Here is a 20,050-nt window from a genome sequence, read left to right on the forward strand (position 1 = left end):
TGCACATGGAACATGGTTTGAAACCTGGGGATTGCCACACATTAAATCCCAATTAACTACTTTACTAACTACACTAAATTTAAGCTACAATGATGTTCAACATAATTTATTTTGAAGACTGGTTAACCAAAGCTCAAGAGCAACAGAGCTCCAACTCTCACTACAGTCAATAAGAAATTTAGAGGGAGGTGGCGACCATGCCCCTTTATTCCCTTGGCTTGGCACATGAGAATAGTGGAGGCCGGCCCACCTGATGGTACAGCTGACAAAAGTCTGACACTGAGGGCACATAGACCTACAGTGGAACATAGATGTGTGAAATCACTTGAAGGATAACTGTTCACTTTTGTTAAACACATCTAATTCCAATGGTTCACAGATACTTGTTTGAAAGGATGCATTTGTTCAAGTTTAAAACACCCACATTCCTTAAAACTATAAAGCATGAAACTTGCAATATACATCTGAGACCCTCCCAAGAAGTATTCCATTGATCATAGGGGAGATCAGATTTACATTTCTGATATTTCTAAGGTTAAAAAACAAGCAGAAGAAAAAATATCTATAAAGTATATGCTGTAAATCCAGAAGAGACCATTGTGTTAATCTATTCTGACCTCCAAAGACAGCTTTCAGGCTTCCTGCATACATGAAGTAACACAAAAAGAGAATTTTTAAAAAATGTGATATGTGACCTTCTAATATAACTACCATTTTAGAATTCTGATCTTTTCTTCCTCCGTCTCTCCCCACCTCCATACATCCTCTCTCAAAACAAAACAAAACAAACAAAAACACCAGAAAAAAACCCAAAACCAAGGAAAGTTAAATTTTTGGGGAAGCAATTATACCACCACGTTGGATTTATTCCAACATGGTGGTATAATTCCACCTACTACTCATTTTAAAGAGAGTTTCAAATTTTATTCTTTTTCAAAAGAATATTTTCATTTTGATTGAAATAAACACCAGCGATCTACGTTTTAAACATGGGTATGAGCATTCTGTGCTTAGCTGAAGGAAAAAAGAGAGCCACAAACTCAGTCAGTTTAAGATATGTTTATTTTGAAACAGTTATCACATAGCATATAGATTATTGTGTATGACACACTGCCACCTCATACAATACCTTTTGGGGACCATATTGTATTAAGTTTATGTATTTCTGTGGGCAGATATTGTATGCAACTCTGGGGTAGGAAGGGTTGCCACAGCTCCATCAAGAACTAAAAACAGTGAAGGGTGATTAAGGTAAAACACTTAGGTTGTAAATATCTCCAAAGAGATACCACCCTGTGGGGAGCCTTGCATAAACTGGCTCAAACTGGGTTTTCAAGAGACCAAAAAACAAAAAGGATGTTTGATATAAAAAGGCTGGGATTAAACTGACTTAGGGCCTTCTTTCTGATCCAGTAAATGGACAGGCCCTTCCTGTCCAAGGGCCTCTACCCTTGTGGAAGGGCTGGAAAGACTTCGGCCTACTAGGACCCCAATGGGCAGCCTCTGGTAAACTTTTAGCATGTGTATAGGAACTTCTAGTGTTTTTAAATGTGTTTTCTCTATAATGCTTTTACCTTAAGAATAGAGGTGCTTGCTTAGAAAAAGCTATGTGGTAAAGTGTAACTGCTAGCAATACGATATTCATAGCCCTCAAAGAGAAAGCAAAGCATGAGCAGACTGGCTTGCTGGAGATATCACAGTGCAAGACAGGTGGCTCTGCAGCTCCCAGTCAGAAAGAAGAAAGATTCAGCTCTCCACCTGAAGAGAGGTGACAGCTGGAAAGCCTAAAACATTAAGTAGATGCCTCAAGAGGGACCAAGAAGGGGGTGGGGGTCAAAGGTGTAGTTAACCTTGAAACTGACAATAGTCAAAAAGTGTCTAATTGGACCAAAACAAGTAAATTTACAAACAACGCAACATGTGATGTCTTTATTCCTAAAGAGCCTTTTAAAGAGTAGAATCATAATTACCTTCTTCAAGTGTCTCAGGAATTTTCATCCTGGCAAGATGAGCCAGTAAGAGAACTCTGGCTTTCAAGCTGTAAGGGCAGGTAAGTGGAGGCTCATTCTTCTTTAAATTAATGCTTCCAAGCTCTCTGATTAGCTAAAGGAAACAGAATAATTACACATACAAATGGCTATTTTAGTACCAAAATGATAAACATAGCATAAGGAAAACAGCTTGTATCAATATAAAGACCTTATATACAAATTTAAACTTTATATTTCAAATGGGTTTCATCTTGATAAATTTTTAAGTAACTTTTCTCTGTCAAGATGAAGATTGCAGAAGAACAGACATTTGATTTATAGCCCTGTTCCAAAACAGAACTATACCTTAAATGCCTCGTTTCCAAGAATGAGAATATTTGTTTTTAGATTAGCCAAGAAGAAACTGGGATGATGAAACTGAAAATAAGCTTGAATTTATTTTTAATTTTGTTGACTAATGTTGAGTGATAGGCTTTGTTACTAGGATTTATTCCAATCAGCTACTTTTATAAAGTTTTTATATTAAACTTTCTGTAAACTGGTGACATAATTTCATCTTAATACCTGTCACCCAGATAAGACCATGCCAGCTTTTATATATGTGGGGAAACAGTCCCTGGGGTATGCAAAACAGTTTTTTAAAATTACTGATTTAAGATGGACTTTTCCAAATTGATGCTAGTTAAGGACGACCTAATTTGAACATAACTGGAACAAGCTGCATGGTTCCAATATAATATCTTTTAGCGACCCAGAGGGGAGAGAAGGGTTAGTCACTTCACAAGATTTGAAGTTTGAGAATGAAGCTTTATATTGGCTTTGAGATGGTGGTTCAAACATTAGATAATAATTTGGTTTCAGTATTAAGATACTTAACCAGATTTAAGTTATAGATTTGATGGTCTTTGATAAAATTCTTTAGTTGGCATTTGTAACCAAAGGGAGAGCCAACTTCTTAAATTATCCCTTTGAATTTAAGGATTGATTATTTTTAGTGTTAATTTGATATAACTAATTCAATGACTTAACTCCCATCCAATATGGGCTAACTTGTTTGATCTGTTGATCCTGATTTGTTGTAATGCTTCATTTTCAGTTTAGTTTAATATTATTAATAATAGGAGCTTAGCTTTGGTGACATCGCTTGATTTTATTTTTCTTTAAGTGTTTTATTAAATGTAGTTTTCTTTCAATAAGCAATGTGGGTCCAGAACCTTTGAGGACCGGAATGGATACCAACCAGCCAGCCAATCTAAAAGCCTAACCAACTCCCCCTTTTAAGTCTTTGGTTCTCACAATAGTGAAGCATCTTTCAGGATTAACTAACCTGAGGTATCTGAATGTTATCTGTTGGTCTGCTTGTAGCATCTTTGTTATACTGAGGGTCAAATTCAGAGGCTCCTGCTAAAACCATTATAAGCCCTGCAAAGATAATTGGGGACAAAGTACAGCCAAGTAAACACAAAGTTCTAGAATTTCACTTCCTGAAATTAAGATCCCACTATGCCAGATGAGTGACTTTTCAGTGTCTTCAACCAGAAAACTCCCAGCTATTTCAATCCCACCATATCAGGAGCAAATCCCTACTCTGAGTAAGATATTCAGTAGACCCAATACTGCCTCCAATGTTACAGCTGCCTCTGGAGTAACACCTGACAAAAATCAGTCAAAGCAGCTCTGGGCTGCAAGATGGGCTTTCCACACAATATCACATCTAGCAGGATATGCTGATGGTTTTAAAAGAAGTAGACTTGTCACATAGTTGCAGCCCCAAAGACAGCAAAAGTCCCTGGTCCCATCCCCCTAACAACAGCTGAAGCTGCTGTGCAGGGAGTCTTCTAATGTGAGGGGAAGTTTGCATAAGCACATCAACTGAAGTGGCTGGGGCTGTCTCTCTGAACCTCCTAAAGTTCAAAAAGGTGGTGTACAAAGGGCAGGGGAGAGGGAAATATTGTTTTCATTGACATTTTCTGTTCAAGCTTTAGCAAGGGATTTGTGCACGCACAGAAATCACCCGGAACTGGTGGCTCCAGTCTTGTGGAGCTGGGCCCAGCTCCTCAGTCTGGGCTTTGCAGCCTGGTGCAGAGATCATGCCGCCACTCTGACTTAAACTGGCCAAACCACAGTGGTGCTGTGACCCTCATGTTCCTGGTTGCAATGCCAGGAATGGGGAGATAGGCCCAGCCATGCAAGATAAGGTTCAAGAAGTCAGCTTTCGAAAATTTACAGCACACAGGCATGACATTCTGTAAAGCTACACTGCCTATCCTTCAAATTGGGAGTCAGCTCTACACTGGGATGGTTCTGTTTGAAGCCAAGATAAAGTGACTAGATTAGTTTTTTCAAGTCTCTGGGAACCTTTAATTCTAAAACAAATATTGTTAAGTACTAGTTTTTTTAATGATTAAATTAGACGAACCCTTTGCTGTAAAAAGTAGTTCTACAAACTAATTCCTTACACATGGAAAGCAGGAATTCCTTTAATGAAGCCAGGAAGACTTAGCTATCCTTACCTGAAAATTTCCTTTCAAACCTAATTTCGCACATTAGAGAGTTAACTATACTTTGAAGGAAAAAAAGATAAATTTCCTTCTGCTACAGGGCATGGTAAATTCAACCTAATGACCACACCTAAATAGTTGGATGTCAATTTCCATCTCTACTCTGGATGATCCATTTGTCTCCAAGGTGGGACAAACCTGTGGACCTTATTACTCGAAGAAAGGAAATTTTCAGGCAAACAGATACATTTTCATATTATTCTTTGTGCTAAGGTCTACAGAACTGTTACAATGGGATTTAGATAGTGTCTCTCCAGGATGCACACAGTAGGATCAGCCTTTAAATGTGGATATCCCAAATGAGGTAGATTATATATAAATATCTTCTTCATACTTTAGTGCCCAGGGGAAGATGCCTGCCAAATAAAAGGAAATGGCTTTGGCTAAAGACTGGATGATCAATATGCAGAATTAGATGAATGTATGTATTGATGGTCATATGGCCATCTAGTTGATCTCAACAGAGGAGACATGATTAATCTCAGAGTGTTGATGCTTCTCAGGACTGTACTTTGATGCTTAACCAAAGAAGAAATATTTCTTGAATTTACTTAGGAATGAATGCTTACAATGGTGAGGACTACCTGTCTGAATTGAAAGTACATTGGAGATATCTTCCGACGTCAAACAAACACTCAGCTGATTGAAGAATGCAGCCATCAGGCAGCCTACTCTATTGGATAGGAAATATGACGACACCTCCTGCAGGGGCTCGATCCGAGTATTGCTATAAGGAGCAGAAGGAGGTTCCAAGGTTTTCCTCTGTGATCTTGCGGAATGCGACTGATGCCCTCAGGTAGCATCTAGTGTTGGGATTTGTACATAGTTTCGTTTTTCTGAACATGATGGGAACATTATACAACAGAGACTTCACCTTTTTACCCACAATAAAGCCCTCCTGGAGGAACTTATGGATGTGTTTCACTGGTTTAACATGGAAGTTAAACTATGTACCAGCTAGAAGAATAAATTCTCTTTGCTGCTTTCTCTTTTGAGGTGCATGAGAGCAAGTCACTTCATCCAAGTATTTGTTTTAAACCTCTCTGGTCACAGATGGAGGATTAGATTTGAAAACTTCAGATCGCTGTGAGATACAGATATCTGAAGATCCAATGCTAGGTTAATCAAGCCTGAGAACTATAGTCTCTTCAGCTAGAAAGGCTGAAACAGTATCACCGCTACTCTCTCATTTCTAGCTTTTGTACTGTTCTGGGGAGCAGTGGAAAAGGGGAATAGACACATAGCTGGGACCTTGTCCAACTTTATGAGAGGTCATTCACCACCTCGTATCACAGATCCTGACACAAAGAGAGGGCACAGTGCACTTTATTAGCTATTTCCAGATGCAAAGAGGTCTAACATCAGCTTAACTAACTGACAGACAATAAATGAGATATTTCTGGGTGTAGGAACCATGCTGCTAATCTGACTTCCACCATGTATATCTTGGTGTTCATCTCCCCCTAGATGGCAGTGCACATAGAGACAGGAAACTTTTGCTCCACTCAGGACAGGAGAATTTCTCTGTGGGGTAGGGTCCGTTGTAGCCTTCCCAGTTATGAAACCCTCTGAGATACACTGACTGTCGTAACCAGAACAGATCTGTTATCCATGAAAGGAGCAGTGCCCCGAGACTTCAATAAATCACTGTGTTCCAGCTCATGGATGCTGTGCTTTCTTTCTGGCACCCATTCCCTGAACTGAATTGGACATATCCATTTAAAATAAAAATCTGACTCTCTACATTCAATAGTTGTGGGAGCAGACAAACAATTGGAGCTAGATCTCTGCCAACAGATGATAGGGCAAGATGCAGAGGATACCTGGAATTACTGGATAGGTAGCATATGAACTCTAGATCATTGAAGCATGTCTGTCTGAGATCAGAATTTCCAATAGGCTTCAATAAGAATTGAATTTTTGTTTGTTAAACCACTTGTTCTCCAATATGGCCATCTTCATCTTCTGTTAAGATTCTCCTGGGATGAGATCTTGTACCTGAGATAGTATTCTTCCTCAGCCCAAGCCTATGATTGTCTTCCCTCGCACGCACATACACACGAGAGAGAGAGAGAGAGAGAGAGAGATTGTCTAGATTTCAAGATACCCCAGGAACTGTATTACTCAGTGTGTTTACTTCAGCTTTCTCTCTGTACAGAACACCCTGAGCAGAACATTGTCCAGGAAGACTGAACTTCCATCTTCCCTAATGCCAATATTATTGCTACCATGATGCTGCAAAGCTCATGTAAGATCAAATGGTAGCAATTGAAGTCAGGGAAAGAAAAAGGCTGTCATTCATCTACAAAACATAAGAATTGTCTGACAATGGTAAAACAGAAATGCTGTGAAGACAATCTTCCTTTAGGAATTTATGTAGATGTTTCAGACAGGGTCTTGCTCTGTCTGTCCCATTCTCTGAAGCTAGGATGGGGAGTGTCAGCTCCAATCTGAAGTAGATGGATGATTTCCATTATGATGAAGCCTTTCCAGGGGTTGAAGAGACAGCGAATGGAATAAAAGCTGTTCCTGTAATTCTTACACAGCTCCAATGGATACTCCTCTGGACATTGAGTGCACCCTTCCCAGGGTGTGTGAGAAGAGATATAGAGCTAGATCTTGCCTAGGGCAATTGCACACCTCCTAAGTGTAGTTTCATAATACTTAATACACTCTTGTCTGAAAGAGTCTTCTTCAATTCTTTGTTTTACATATATTTTACTATTTGATTCTATAATTGTTCTGGACTGCTGGCCTTCTTTCCTTAAGGAACAAGAATTCACTTTGTGGGGTGGAGAGGTACACACCTAGAGCAATCAGCACAAGTCTATGACCTGGTCTTTTTCTGCATTTATCCCCAGTTTGTATTCTCTACAGTTAAGCAGGGGAAACCAGACACTGAGAATTATCCACTCTGCTGCACTCCACGAGTGAAGAGAAAGAGCAGATATTATTCTTTAATTTATTTCCTGTTATTTTTTCCCACAGGGGTCTCTGTTCTGCTCCACTGGGAACACAGCCTTCCCCACACCTTGCGCCTGCAGGGATCGAGCATCACAGGCCTGCGGCGTGCAAAGAGTCCTCTGCAGCTTCGCTGTCACAGCACATCTCTCTCAGTCTTGTGACAGGGGGCTGCAGAGGGCTCTCTGAGCTGCTGCAAGGCCAGTGACACCCAAGCCCTACAGGCACAAGATGGAGGTACTCAAGCCAACTGTTACCATTGGATTTTTTGTTGTTGATTTTAGTGTGTCAGCTGAAATCAATGTTTACCAATTTCTGTTAATTTAAATCAAATCTTGCCAAGCCTAATGACATGGGATCCACATGGGACAGACAAGTCTGTGCTTCCCCAGGAGATCTCAGATATGAGTAGGGTGAAACAGGAGACAGAGAACCTTTCTTTCACCTCTGGTTTGTCTTGGCCTACCTATCTCCCTGCAGCCTACAGGAGCACCAGCTGCTACAAACACCTTTGAAGGTGAAGCAGAGCTGAGGGGACAATCCCTCAAAAGGCAAATGCAGCCATAGGACATGGCTGGACATTACACAGACATTTTACTGAGTCGAATTGTTAATCTACAACAGTGGTTTTCAACCTTTTCCCCCCCATTTGTGGACCCCCAAAACATTTCAAATGAATGGTGAGGACCCCTTTGAAAACCTTAGGCAGTCTGCAGACCCCCAGGGGTCCACGGACACCAGGTTAAAAATTGTAGACCAGTGGTTTTCAAAATAAAATTTGGAATTTCCTTCAGAAAAGCGCTGCAGCAGGGAAGCCTGGTCTAGCCAGCAGCTACTGTAGAACCAGAAAAACTGGAGGGAACTTCAGGAGATGAGGCATTCCCCTTCTGCCAGTGACTGTAAAGTCTGGTTCTGCCCCTAACCTGCAAGCAGACTGAAGTACCTATTGTAATGGATCTGTGGACCTTAGCATGAAGAAAAGCAACTCTGATGATTTAAAACACCTAGTCATAAAGTATTCTCATTGCCCACAGTGATGATCAACTCATCTCCTCCCTTAGTCCCTTAATCCGCAAGAAAGGGGAGGGAAAATAAACATTTTAATTACTAAGAAGATGCATAGGCAGCACAGTAGGACACATGTACAAACAAACAGAGTGGGCTCACAAAATTCAGTTTAGTAGTAACAAATATTTACTACTGCATTTACTATATAGTTTTCAAAATACTTTACAAAAAGATGCACAAGTATCAGTATCCCCTTTACAGATGGGGGAGAGAACTCAGGCAGAGAAGAGGCTAGTTTGCCACCATAAAATCATAGAATATTAGGGTTAACGAGACCCCAGGTGGTCATCTAGTCCAGGGGGGTCTCAAACTGGGGGTCGGGATGCCTCAGGGGGTCACAAGGTTATTACATGGGGGGTCACGAGCTGTCAGCCTCCACCCCAAACCCTGCTTTGCCTTCAGCATTTATAATAGTGTTAAATATATTTTAAAAAGTGTTTTTAATTTATAAGGGGGGGGGGCTCGCACTATGTGAAAGGGGTCACCAGTACAAAAGTTTGAAAACCACTGATCTAGTCCAATCCCCCGCTCAAAGCAGGACCAACACCAACTAAATCATCCCAGCCAGGGCTTTGTCAAGCCAGGCCTTAAAAACCTCTAAGAATGGAGATTCCACCACCTCCCTAGGTAACCCATTCCAGTGCTTCACCACCCTCCTAGTAAAATAGTGAACCATACTGAGTTCAAGTTTCTTGTGCTCAACTTCAAAGCCCTTCACAACTTTGTCCTTTCTTCTTTATTCACTTGTGTCTATTTTGACCCACATACCATCCTCTCCACCTACGATGCTGATTTCATCCCATTTAGGATTGTCCTCTGGGTAGAGTGCTAACACGGGACTCAAGAAAACTAGGTTCAATTCCCTGCTCTGCCATAGACTTTTTTGTATGACCTTGGGTAAGTTGGCCACTCTGTGCCTCAATTTCCCATCTATAAAATGGGGTTAATAGTTCTTCTCTGCTTCACAAGTATATTGTGAAGATAAATACATTAGATTGTGAAGTGCTCCAATACAATGGTAACAGTAAACAGATAATGATAAACTTTAGTAGAGCCCCTGTCAGATTGATTTAGATAGGAAATTGTGCTCACCACCTGTGCTTGACAACTGCCTAGATGATTGAAATAACTGTCCCTAGTTTTGTGAGCCTGGAGGCTTGGTCCTCTCAGGTAAGGGTTCTCTATTTTATTTCCCCAGTTAGCCCAAAATAATACGTTTTTCCTTTCTGCCTTTGGCATATGTTGTAAGGTATATCTGTTCCTCTAGGCTTTTTTCAGGGCATGGATTAAGCAGGGAGAGTTTAGTTTCTCTCTATTGTATTGCCAGGAAGTTTGTCTTTTGCCATATCACAGAGTGTAGAAAATATATTATAATTTATGCAAAAATTTCCTTTCTTCGAGCAGGACAGACTGCGGATCCATTACAATGCGTCTTACCCCTGCTTGCAGTTCTTTAGAGGCAGAACTGGACTTGTCAATTATGACAGGCAGCGAGTAGCCACACCCCTGAAGACCTAGCCAGTTTAAGATGCTTCCAAAGCTGCTTTGTAGAGCTATTTCCTTTAAACTTTAATTCACAGATTATTAGGTAGAACAAGAAATTCAGATAAAAACTTCCTACTGCTGAGTATCTTCACATTTCTCCCTGACCTTACAGGGTTTCCCCCATTTCTTTGTAGCACAGAGGGAGAGTGGCCTCCATGTTCTAAGATAATAGGATATCAATGAAAAGGGAATCTGAAGAGAGAACTGCTCCCGTGGGTGGAGTTCACTGCAAGTTAGCTTGAGTGTACTAACTCAAGATGACTGCACTCGAGCTAGCCTAGCTCCAGTGAGAGCAACCACGCTTCAAAACAACACTCGAGTTACACAGAATGATTTGACTGACATCACAGTGACTGGATTAGCAGATTGGGTTAGATGATGTGTTGTTGTAATTCAAGATGTTGCATCTTCACTGTATTACTAGCTCTATCTTAAAGCACCATTTAACTCGAGCTAGAGATTTGTGTGTGGGGACAGGAGCCAAGTTAGGGGTAATACTCAAGCTAACCGTGCTGTGAAGACACACCTTTAATAGGCTCCTTGAACTTCACAGAGGTTTAAAGAGGGCCAGAGGAAGCCCCCACATAGGGAAGCCCTGTTATCTCACTAAATCCCAAAGTGAGCAAGCCAATGTTACATAAGGGCTGATTAACTTCTTGCTAAAGAGGGCAGAGGAAATGGTCAGAAGAAAGTGGTCAGCCAAGAGGCCCCCTACAGCCTACTTGTTACTCCATATCTGGGCTGCTCTCTCTCTCTCTCTCTCTCTCTCATATCCCCCTCTACAGCTGGAGGAGAGTGAAAAAGCAGTGGGACATGGCCAACCCATGACATGAGCAGGGTTCAGTTAACGAAGGCACTTTTGCGCTCTTCCTTGAAATCTTCTGTTTCTCTGTTTGCCTGTGAGGTGTTCCTGCCAGACAACCTACCTAGATACTCCAGTAGCTGGCTGCGGCGTATCAAAAGGGGTGTTTCCAGCAATCTTGTTGCAGAGCCCCGAAGGCTAAACAACAACACCTCAGTAATTCTTAGCATCCAGGAAGTCAAATATTAAGAATAAAGAGGATCCCATTTTAATCATATTGTTTTCTGGTTGCTCTAGTAGGTCTGGTAAACCCTTCAGCTATTGTAGACAGATGAAACTAACCAGGTCTTCAAGGGCACAGTAACTGTCACCCTGCTTTGATTGATCGGTCTGATTCTGCCTCCAAAGGGCTAGACCCATTGTGAGAGTTCTGCAGACTTTACCTATAAAGATTTTTATTTAAAAAACCTAGTCTGAGTAGACAGAAAATTAGGCATGCCATATACATTGAATGAACAAGTAATCTGAAAAGGACATTCCATGTTTTTGTATGGAGCAAGGTTTAAGTCTTTCAGAGCAGATATTTACAATGACAGAAACTTTGGCTATATTATTATGTCTGGTGCCTCTGATTCTACATTTAACTCTTTGGTAATGTAAATGTTTAAAAATACTCTGGGTCCCCAGAATTCTAGTATTTGGGATTTTTCCAACAGTACGCTTATGAGTGACAGCATGTTTACAGAAGGAGTAAAGAGGGCATGGAGACCTAGGTTACAATCCTGTTTGGCAGTGGCTCAACATGTAATCGTGGACAAGTCAGCTTCCGTGCCTCCGTTTAACCAACCTTACAATGGGGTTATATTAATCACCCCATATAAGCACTGAGGCATTCAAATGAATAGTGACCCCCCAAGGAGTTTAAAAGGCAACTTTGTACCTTTAACCAACTTCACCCTGTTTTTTCAGATACCTTTTTTACTTACGTTTCAGATCCATATTTCGCGTTTTATAAACAAAATATGTATAGATTTGAGTTGTGCGGATGAGAATCTGATCTCCGCTGTAGCGTATTGATCGGTACCACCAAGAACCCTAAGACATTCAAATAAGGATATACTGTGTCAAGGATTAATCTTTTAATTATAACTATCAAATACTATAATACATTAAAACACAACTAAACTGCTTTTCAATTCAGGATTTATTCAGAACCAACCTCCAATATTCATATCCAAAACAAAAAAATTATATTCACCCTACTGAGTCTGAATTTGTCATTTTAACATAGTCATGATGGAACAATGTCAGTTCAATTTCAGTTTTGTAAAAATCAGCTTTTACCAACTCTAAGACTAAAACTAATTCTAACATTTTAAAAGTTACCAAAAATATCCCCCTGAAGTGTTTATAAACCAAAGGTTGCAAGATTGAGTTAGCTCACCTCAGCTAGAAGGTGAAAGTGACTAGAAACAAACTAACTGCTTTGCATTCATTCTTCAAGAAATCTACATCAACAGTATAAATTATGTAAAATAATTCTGAAAATTTATTTTTATTTTATGTATTAACATCACAGCTGAGCTTTGCTAGCCTAGGAGATTTACAGCCACCCTTCCCTTTCCTCCAAATTTGGGGGACTTCCAAATGTAAACAACAACTTCAGCTTTTATGTTTTTTATTTTTCTAGCTTTTTCTTGCAAAGACAGCCTTGAAAATGTAAACTGATACAAACCAGTCACTAGAGTTGAAAACTAGTCACCTAAGTTTCCTAACAACCACAGGTTACTCTCAGTCCCTACACACACATTTACAGCACATTTTCTTGACTGTGCCCTTTACTTTGGCTTCTGCAGAACAGAGTTTTTAAACAAGCCAATTATGGTCTTTGATGGGCCAAGACAGCTTTGTAATATCAGTAGAATATGAATGGTCAAAATAGGTTAAGCTCAACAGTCTGATGAATTTGTACACAGAGATTCATAAAAGTCCCACTGAACCTTTGAACTGGTGCAAATGTTTACAATATTTTTAAACAAAAATAATTCAGATATGAAACATGAACGCTGTTTCTAGTGTGACCAGATTTTCAAAAGGGAATAAAACAGAATACTACTTGTTCTAAGGGAGGAGTACTTACGTGATTTTGACAGATAGGGGAAAGAGAAAATGGTGCCCTATCCTCCCATTTGTGTTTTCTATGTTTTTGCCTTCTCTTTTCTTTACCCCTACTTTCACCTATCCTCCCATCTCCTCTCTCCATACCCTTAACCCAAGTCTTCTCCCCTCCCTAATCCCACCTCCCTATAACCAATATTATCTCACTGTTTCCTTGTACACCCCCATCTATCTCCACCTGTCTCTTATTTTATATTTAGATTGTAAACTTTCTGGGGTGGGGACAGTCCTTTGGTCTGTGTCTGTACAGCACCTAGCACAATCAGGTCCTGGTCCTTGACTGAAGCTCCTAGGTACTACGGTAATACAAATAATCACCACATGTATTCATTCTATCACATACACTCACTTCTTTGTACTCCCCACTTGCTCACTTTCCCCCACCTCCTACATCCTGCCACAAGCTAGCGCTCCTCTGTTGGGCAGATAAGGTCAGCAGAAGCATGGTCTCTCCCTAGCCTACACTCTGGTTCAGTAGCCACCTGCCATCAGTAGCGGTGGAGCTGAGCTGCCTGTAAGCTGGCCATGTGTAGTAGTAACCAGAGTCTCAAAATTCCATATGAAACTATATGCATGGGAAAGGAGAGCACAAAGGGAGTTTTCACAGGGAGAGTCCAAGGAAGAGGGAGACAAAGCTTTCACACAAAACTGAAAGTTGAAATAAAATTGTTACTACACAAAAATGAATAAAAATTAAAATTATAAGACAAAAAGTTATCAACAGAAACTGAACCACCAACTTGTTCCATCCCTGGAGTGGCCTTTGTTCAAGGTTGAGGCTCAGCAACAACCCTGAATTGCCTTCAAATGCCGTAGATGAAAGGTATTCCCCAATTGTGAGGAATGAGGAAAGACGCTATGCAGCAGAATATATATAGTGTTGTAAACTTTCAGGATAGTCAATGTTTTTTCCTAAAGTCCCAGCTCTTGGAGTCCTGAGAATCCCTACTTTCATTTAAAAAGTTTTTAGCCCTCAGAATTTCAGAGAAAAGCCTGACAAAATGAATCCTGAAAAGTCAAATACCAAGAGGCAGATTAAAAGAATCCAACAGTTTTTAAACATTTCATGTTTCAGCTAATATTCTGAGGACCTGACTCATGACTTCTGACTGAGGCTGACAATACTGTGTATACATAAAAATGCACGACAAAGGGAGGGGCAAATTCTACAAACAATGGGTCATGGATTTCAACAGAATTAAGCATCATGGCATAGCACAGCATCCTTTTTCATAAGAGCTTTTCTGCAAGTGTACTTAAAATGGAAGCAAACATATTTACTAGACTGTAGACAAAGCCGTTTTAGGAGCAAGACCTGAGAGCTCCTCATTCCATTCATAAAAATAAAGATTTTTTTCCTTTAGTTTAGGTAATACTTACCACAACAACTGGAAGAATAACCATAAATGCTAGTCCATATACCAGCAAAACCTAAAAAGAAAAATATTTAATATACACAAGTCTATTACTAACTATATTTCACACAAGAAGTTTTGTTACATACATATGCATTAATTAGCTAAATTTATCGCTGTAGGAGCCATCTTGAGATTTATGATTTTGAAGGCTACAACAACTAAATGGATCAGAAGCAAGATCTCATTCAGAAATTTTCACCAGTTAAATACAGTAAATGTTTTGTATGAGTACGTTCTTTAAAATGCCTATCTGTTGTCTTGGATGGGTTGGTTTTTAATTATCCAAAAGTTGTCTGCTAAGTAGTGATTTTAAGGAAAGGCATCTAGTTATTCTATTCTTGAGCAAGCAGGTAAGGGTCAGTACTAACGTGTAGCAATGTAATGTAATAGGAAGGATTTTTAAACTGTGGGTGCAGAATTGCTAGCGTACAGTAAGTTATATAGAAATTCAATGCTACATCTCTATATAAAGAAATGTACATGTGTATAGTCATGTGTATATATTTGATTCTGTGCTTGCATAAATTGCCTAGGAAGGTTGTGGAATCTGCATCATTGGAGATTTTTAAGAGCAGGTTAGACAAACATCTATCAGGGATGGTCTAGATCAGTGGTTCTCAAACTTCTGTACTGGTGACCCCTTTCACATAGCAAGCCTCTGACCCCCCCTTATAAATTAAAAACACTTTTTTATATATTTAACACCATTATAAATTCTGGAGGCAAAGTAGGGTTTGGGATGGAGGCTGACAGCTCATGACCCCCCATGTAATAACCATGCGACCCCCTGAGGGGTCCCGACCACCAGTTTGAGAACCTCTGGTCTAGATAATACTTAGTCCTTAGTGAAGGGGACTGGACTAGATGGCCTCTTGAGGTCCCTTCCAGTCCTATGACTCTATAATTTAAACTATTCTATGCAACTGCAAATGTACACTTATAGAAGGTATAATGACCAGGCTACCATGTCAACATCATTTCTGCATGTGTTAGCACCATACTCCCAAAAAGATTACAATTAAGCTATTTTATCACTTCTTATTCTGAAATTTGCTCCATGGAAACAGGGAAGAATGATATGGGCTTGAGTGATGGGCTTGAAAGTAGAAACATCTGATATGTCAATACATATTCACATGCATAAAGTTAAGCATGGGCTTAACATACTTGCAGGACTAATGCCTGAGGCTGTCATGGAATATTACATAAAGTTATGTTAACTCACCAAGAGAGAATTTTTCTGATCCACAATCCAAGCTGGCAATGCAATACCAAAGCTCGTAGCTGGAGAGAATAAAAGAAAACAAACGGTTACAAAATGGCAAGGAATTCTTTTAAAATCAGAGTGACTTTTAAGGGAGGGTGGGAGGGGGGAGAAGGTTGTCTCCATGTCAGTATTTACCAACAAAATTCTAAAATTCAGTCAACTAAAAAGAGGGATTGGAAATATGTCACTAAAGGATGCAGAGAACTGATAAAGAGTTTCTGAAGCTCTGAAAATTTCACCAAAACTATTTTGTCTCAATAACTATGTGCAAGATGTACAAATACAACGAACGAGAACAGGTGAATAGAAGGATTTAACAGTTTAATACAGTTGTCCAGATTTGTAATGCTTCCAATGGTACAAACACCTACAGTACAGTAAATACCTTGATGGGGAAAAAATGGTTAGCTACCTTTCTATAATTGTTGTTCTGCAAGATGTGTTGCACATGTCTATTCCACTATAGGTGTGTGTGTGTGCTCGGTGCACAGCTGTCAGAACATTTTCCCTCAGTGATACTCATCAAGACAGTTTGAGTGCCCTCTGCCATCGTGCACTACCGTGTGCAGGTATAAGAGGGGAGAATTGTCCCCAGCTCCCCTCAGTTCCTTCTTACTGGATAGACTCCAGTAGAGAAGGGAAGGAGGGTGGATCATGGAATGGACATTTACAACAAATTTCGAAGAATAGTTATGGAAAGGTAGGCAACCACTTCAAGTGATTACATGTCTATTCCACTGTAGGTGACTCACTAGCAGAACTTTGAGGTGGGCTTGGGATCTACTTCAACAGAATCTGGAGAACAACACGTCCGAAAGTGGCATCTCTCTTGAACTGATGGGCTACAGCATAATGAGAAGCAAATGTGTGCACTGATGACCAAGATACCACTTTGCAAATGTCCAGAATAAGTACTTTAGTCAGAAAAATGGTGATGCTGCATGCACGCTAGTTGAATGGGACAATGCCCTAGCTGGTGGAGTCACATTAGCCAACTTGTAGCATAAACGAATGCACAAAGAAATCCAGGATGAAATCGTTTGAGTATAAACTGTCTGGTCCTTCCTTCAATGCAGTTTTGTTATGGTCACAGATGGAGTGAATACCTAAACAACTTAGTACAGGTCGACGTAGAAAGCTAAAGCTCCCATCACATCCAACAAATTAATTTTCTCCTCATCTCTATGAGAGTGAGGCTTTGGAAAGAGTCAGTAAATAAATTGCCTGGTTAATGTGAAAATTAGACACCACCTTTGGCAGGAAGTTAGGGCGAGAGAAGAAGTAAACTTTATCCTTATGAAAAGCTGTACAGGGAGGCTCTGATACCCAGGCTCTCAACTCACCCACTCTCCTCACCGAAGTAATCACAGTTAAAAATAACACCTCTGTAGTTAGGGAGCAGAAAACAAGTTACAAAAGGTCCAAAATGTGGTCCCCATTAATTTTGCTAACACCAAGTTCAGATCCCATGAAGGAATAGGATCACGTACTGTGGGTATAATCTGTCCAAGACCTATAGAAGCCTAATGGTGATGGGGCTGGGGAAAAGGGATCTACTGTCCGCTATGGGGTAGAAAGCTGACATAGCTGTCAGATGTACTCTGATACAGGTAACTGCCAGATGTTGATGTTTTATGTGTAAAAGGTAATCTAATACATGACTGATAGGAGTTGTTCCAGGGGGACACCTTTCTGTTGGGACCAGAAGTACTACTCAGAAGTACTTCCTGAACATACTTAGAGCAGCCCTTTCTAACAGTGTTAACTATAAAGTATCCACCTGTCATAGGTGGCTGGGATCGAGCAGGTGCCTATGGCCCTATGAATCATGTCTGGGTCAAACAGGAGAGAAAGCAGAGGTCTGAGTGACAAGGGTAGCAGGGTCGAATACCAGTGTTGCCGAGGCCATGCAGGTGCTATGAGTCTTGCTTGATTTTGGACAAAACTCTGGGCAGTAATGGAATCAGAGGAAAGACATACAGGATGGAGTTCTTCCAAGACAGCATGAACTTATCTGTCAACGAGTCTTGGCTAAGACCTCCCTGGGAACACAATAGATGGCATTTCCTATTGGCCTTTGTTGCTAAAAGGTCCACTTGGGGAGTCCCCATTAGCTGGAAGATGGATCTGGCCATGTCGGGACTCAGCGACCACTCATGGCCATTGGAGAAGGATGTGTTCATCTGATCTGACAATCTATTCTGCACCCCTGGAAGGTAAGCAGCTCAGAGGTGAATCAAATTGGCTATGCAAAAGTCACACAGGCATAGCTGAGGAAAATGCACTCCTCCCTGCCTCTTTACATAAAACCAGTCGCTGTGCTGTCACATCAGACTAGCAGATTTTTCCCCTTGATATGTGGAAGGAAGTATGAACAGGTTAGACCAACAGCTTGCAACTCCCTGACATTTATATGAGTCTTTAGATCTTTGAAGACCTACAAATCTCATGTGTCCTGTCCCATCCCCCATCCCAGGGGTTATGCATCTGTGACTAAAGTGAGCGTTGCTTACGGGGAACAAAGGGGACCACCATACAGACTTCCTGAGGGTCCATCCACCAGTCCAGAGACAAAACTAACATTGGCAGTCAAACCACTCTATCTAAATGATGGCAACTTGGGGCATACACTGAACCAAGCCATCCTTGCAGCTTTCTGAGGTGCAGTCCGATGTGCTGCACTGCATAGGTACACGCTGCCATGTGTCCCAGGAATCTAAGGCAGCTGCACACTATGGTCAGAGGATGTGCCTTCAATTTCAGAGCTAAGCCCCATAGTGCTTTGAACCGCAATTTCAGTAAAAAAGCCTTGGCCTTCATAAAGTGTAAGACCACCCTAATAAATTATATTCTCTGTACTGGTTTCAGGATTGATTTGTCTCAAGTTACTAGGAGCTCCAGCACACTGAACGTGCACAGGATGATGGATACACTGGACAGCACATGAGTCTGGAACCAGCCTTTGACCAGCCAATCATCCAGGTACAGGAATACGTGGACCCCTAATTTTTGATGGTGAGTCACTTATTGATTCTACAGGTTTATCTGGTGATAAGGAAGATGATGCAACAGCAATGCCTGCTCTGTGTCTTCTGGTGAGGGAGCTGCCCAAGCAACTTTAGCTGCTCGGTACAGATTCTGGTATTTTACACCAGAGAACGTCACCTGTAGTGCCGATGCGCTCAGTGCACACTTAAGGAAACTAACTGAGGTGGGCGAAGATGATCTGGAGGATGGCGTTGACTGCACTCTCAGCAAGTTTGCGGGTGACACTAAACTGGGAGGAGTGGTAGATACGCTGGAGGGTAGGGACAGGATACAGAGGGACCTAGACAAATTAGATGATTGGGCCAAAAGAAACCTGATGAGGTTCAACAAAGACAAGTACAAGAGTCCTGCACTTAGGACAGAAGAATCCCATGCACTGTTACAGACTAGGGACCGAATGGCTAGGAAGCAGTTCTGCAGAAAAGGACCTAGGGGTTACAGTGGACGAGAAGCTGGATATGAGTCAACAGTGTGCCTTTGTTGCCAAGAAGGCTAACGGCATTCTGGGCTGTATAAGTAGGGGCATTGCCAGCAGATCGAGGGACGTGATCGTTCCCCTCTATTCGACATTGGTGAGGCCTCATCTGGAGTACTGTGTCCAGTTTTGGGCCCCACACTACAAGAAGGATGTGGAAAAATTGGAAAGAGTCCAAAGGAGGGCAACAAAAATGATTAGGGGGCTGGAGCACATGACTTATGAGGAGAGGCTGAGGAAACTGGGATTGTTTAGTCTGCAGAAGAGAAGAATGAGGGAGGATTTGATAGCTGCTTTCAACTACCTGAGAGGGGGTTCCAAAAAGGATGGATCTAGACCAATGGTTCCCAAACTTTAACAGCCCGCGAACCCCTTCCACTAAATTGTGAAATCTCGTGAACCCCCTCCTAAAAATGAATACTTCCAGGGATTTAAGTTTAAATTTCCTCAGTGTGATGGATGTGCTTGCTTTGCTCTGCATAGCTCTTGGAAGTCCGGAACCACTGGAGAAAGAAAGTCTCAGGTCTGGTTCGGCATCAAGTCTGTTTCTGTATTTGGTTTTCAGATGTGCATGCGAGGAAAACACTTTCTTGCATCAGTATGTTGTTGAAAATGGTAACAAAACTGCAGCAGCTTTTTCTGTCAGAAGGGGGTACTCGTTTCTTAAACTCAGCCAAAAGTTGATTGGACCGCTGGGGTTCGGGCTGCTGGCTCCCTCGCTGATGGGGGCAGGGCT

The 20,050-nt window shown here is 41.1% G+C and overlaps 1 protein-coding gene across 2 annotated transcripts in view; it reads right to left on the reverse strand.

Annotated features, from left to right (window-relative positions):
• SEC63 (SEC63 homolog, protein translocation regulator) overlaps nt 1-20,050 on the reverse strand; it is a 118,382-nt gene that overhangs the window by 43,627 nt on the left and 54,705 nt on the right. For both annotated transcript variants that reach the window (XR_010599571.1, XM_008164915.4), the window contains exons 6-10: nt 15,750-15,808; nt 14,487-14,537; nt 11,915-12,023; nt 3,319-3,413; nt 1,971-2,103 (exon numbers count right to left, since the gene is read on the reverse strand). Coding sequence is in view for 1 of the 2 variants with exons in the window: in XM_008164915.4 (XP_008163137.1) it covers nt 1,971-2,103; nt 3,319-3,413; nt 11,915-12,023; nt 14,487-14,537; nt 15,750-15,808 (447 nt within the window). In the remaining variant the exon portion in view is untranslated. The remainder of the gene's footprint in view (nt 1-1,970; nt 2,104-3,318; nt 3,414-11,914; nt 12,024-14,486; nt 14,538-15,749; nt 15,809-20,050) is intronic.

This window comes from Chrysemys picta, chromosome 3 (assembly GCF_011386835.1).
Source record: "Chrysemys picta bellii isolate R12L10 chromosome 3, ASM1138683v2, whole genome shotgun sequence".
Taxonomy (NCBI): Eukaryota; Metazoa; Chordata; order Testudines; family Emydidae; genus Chrysemys; species Chrysemys picta.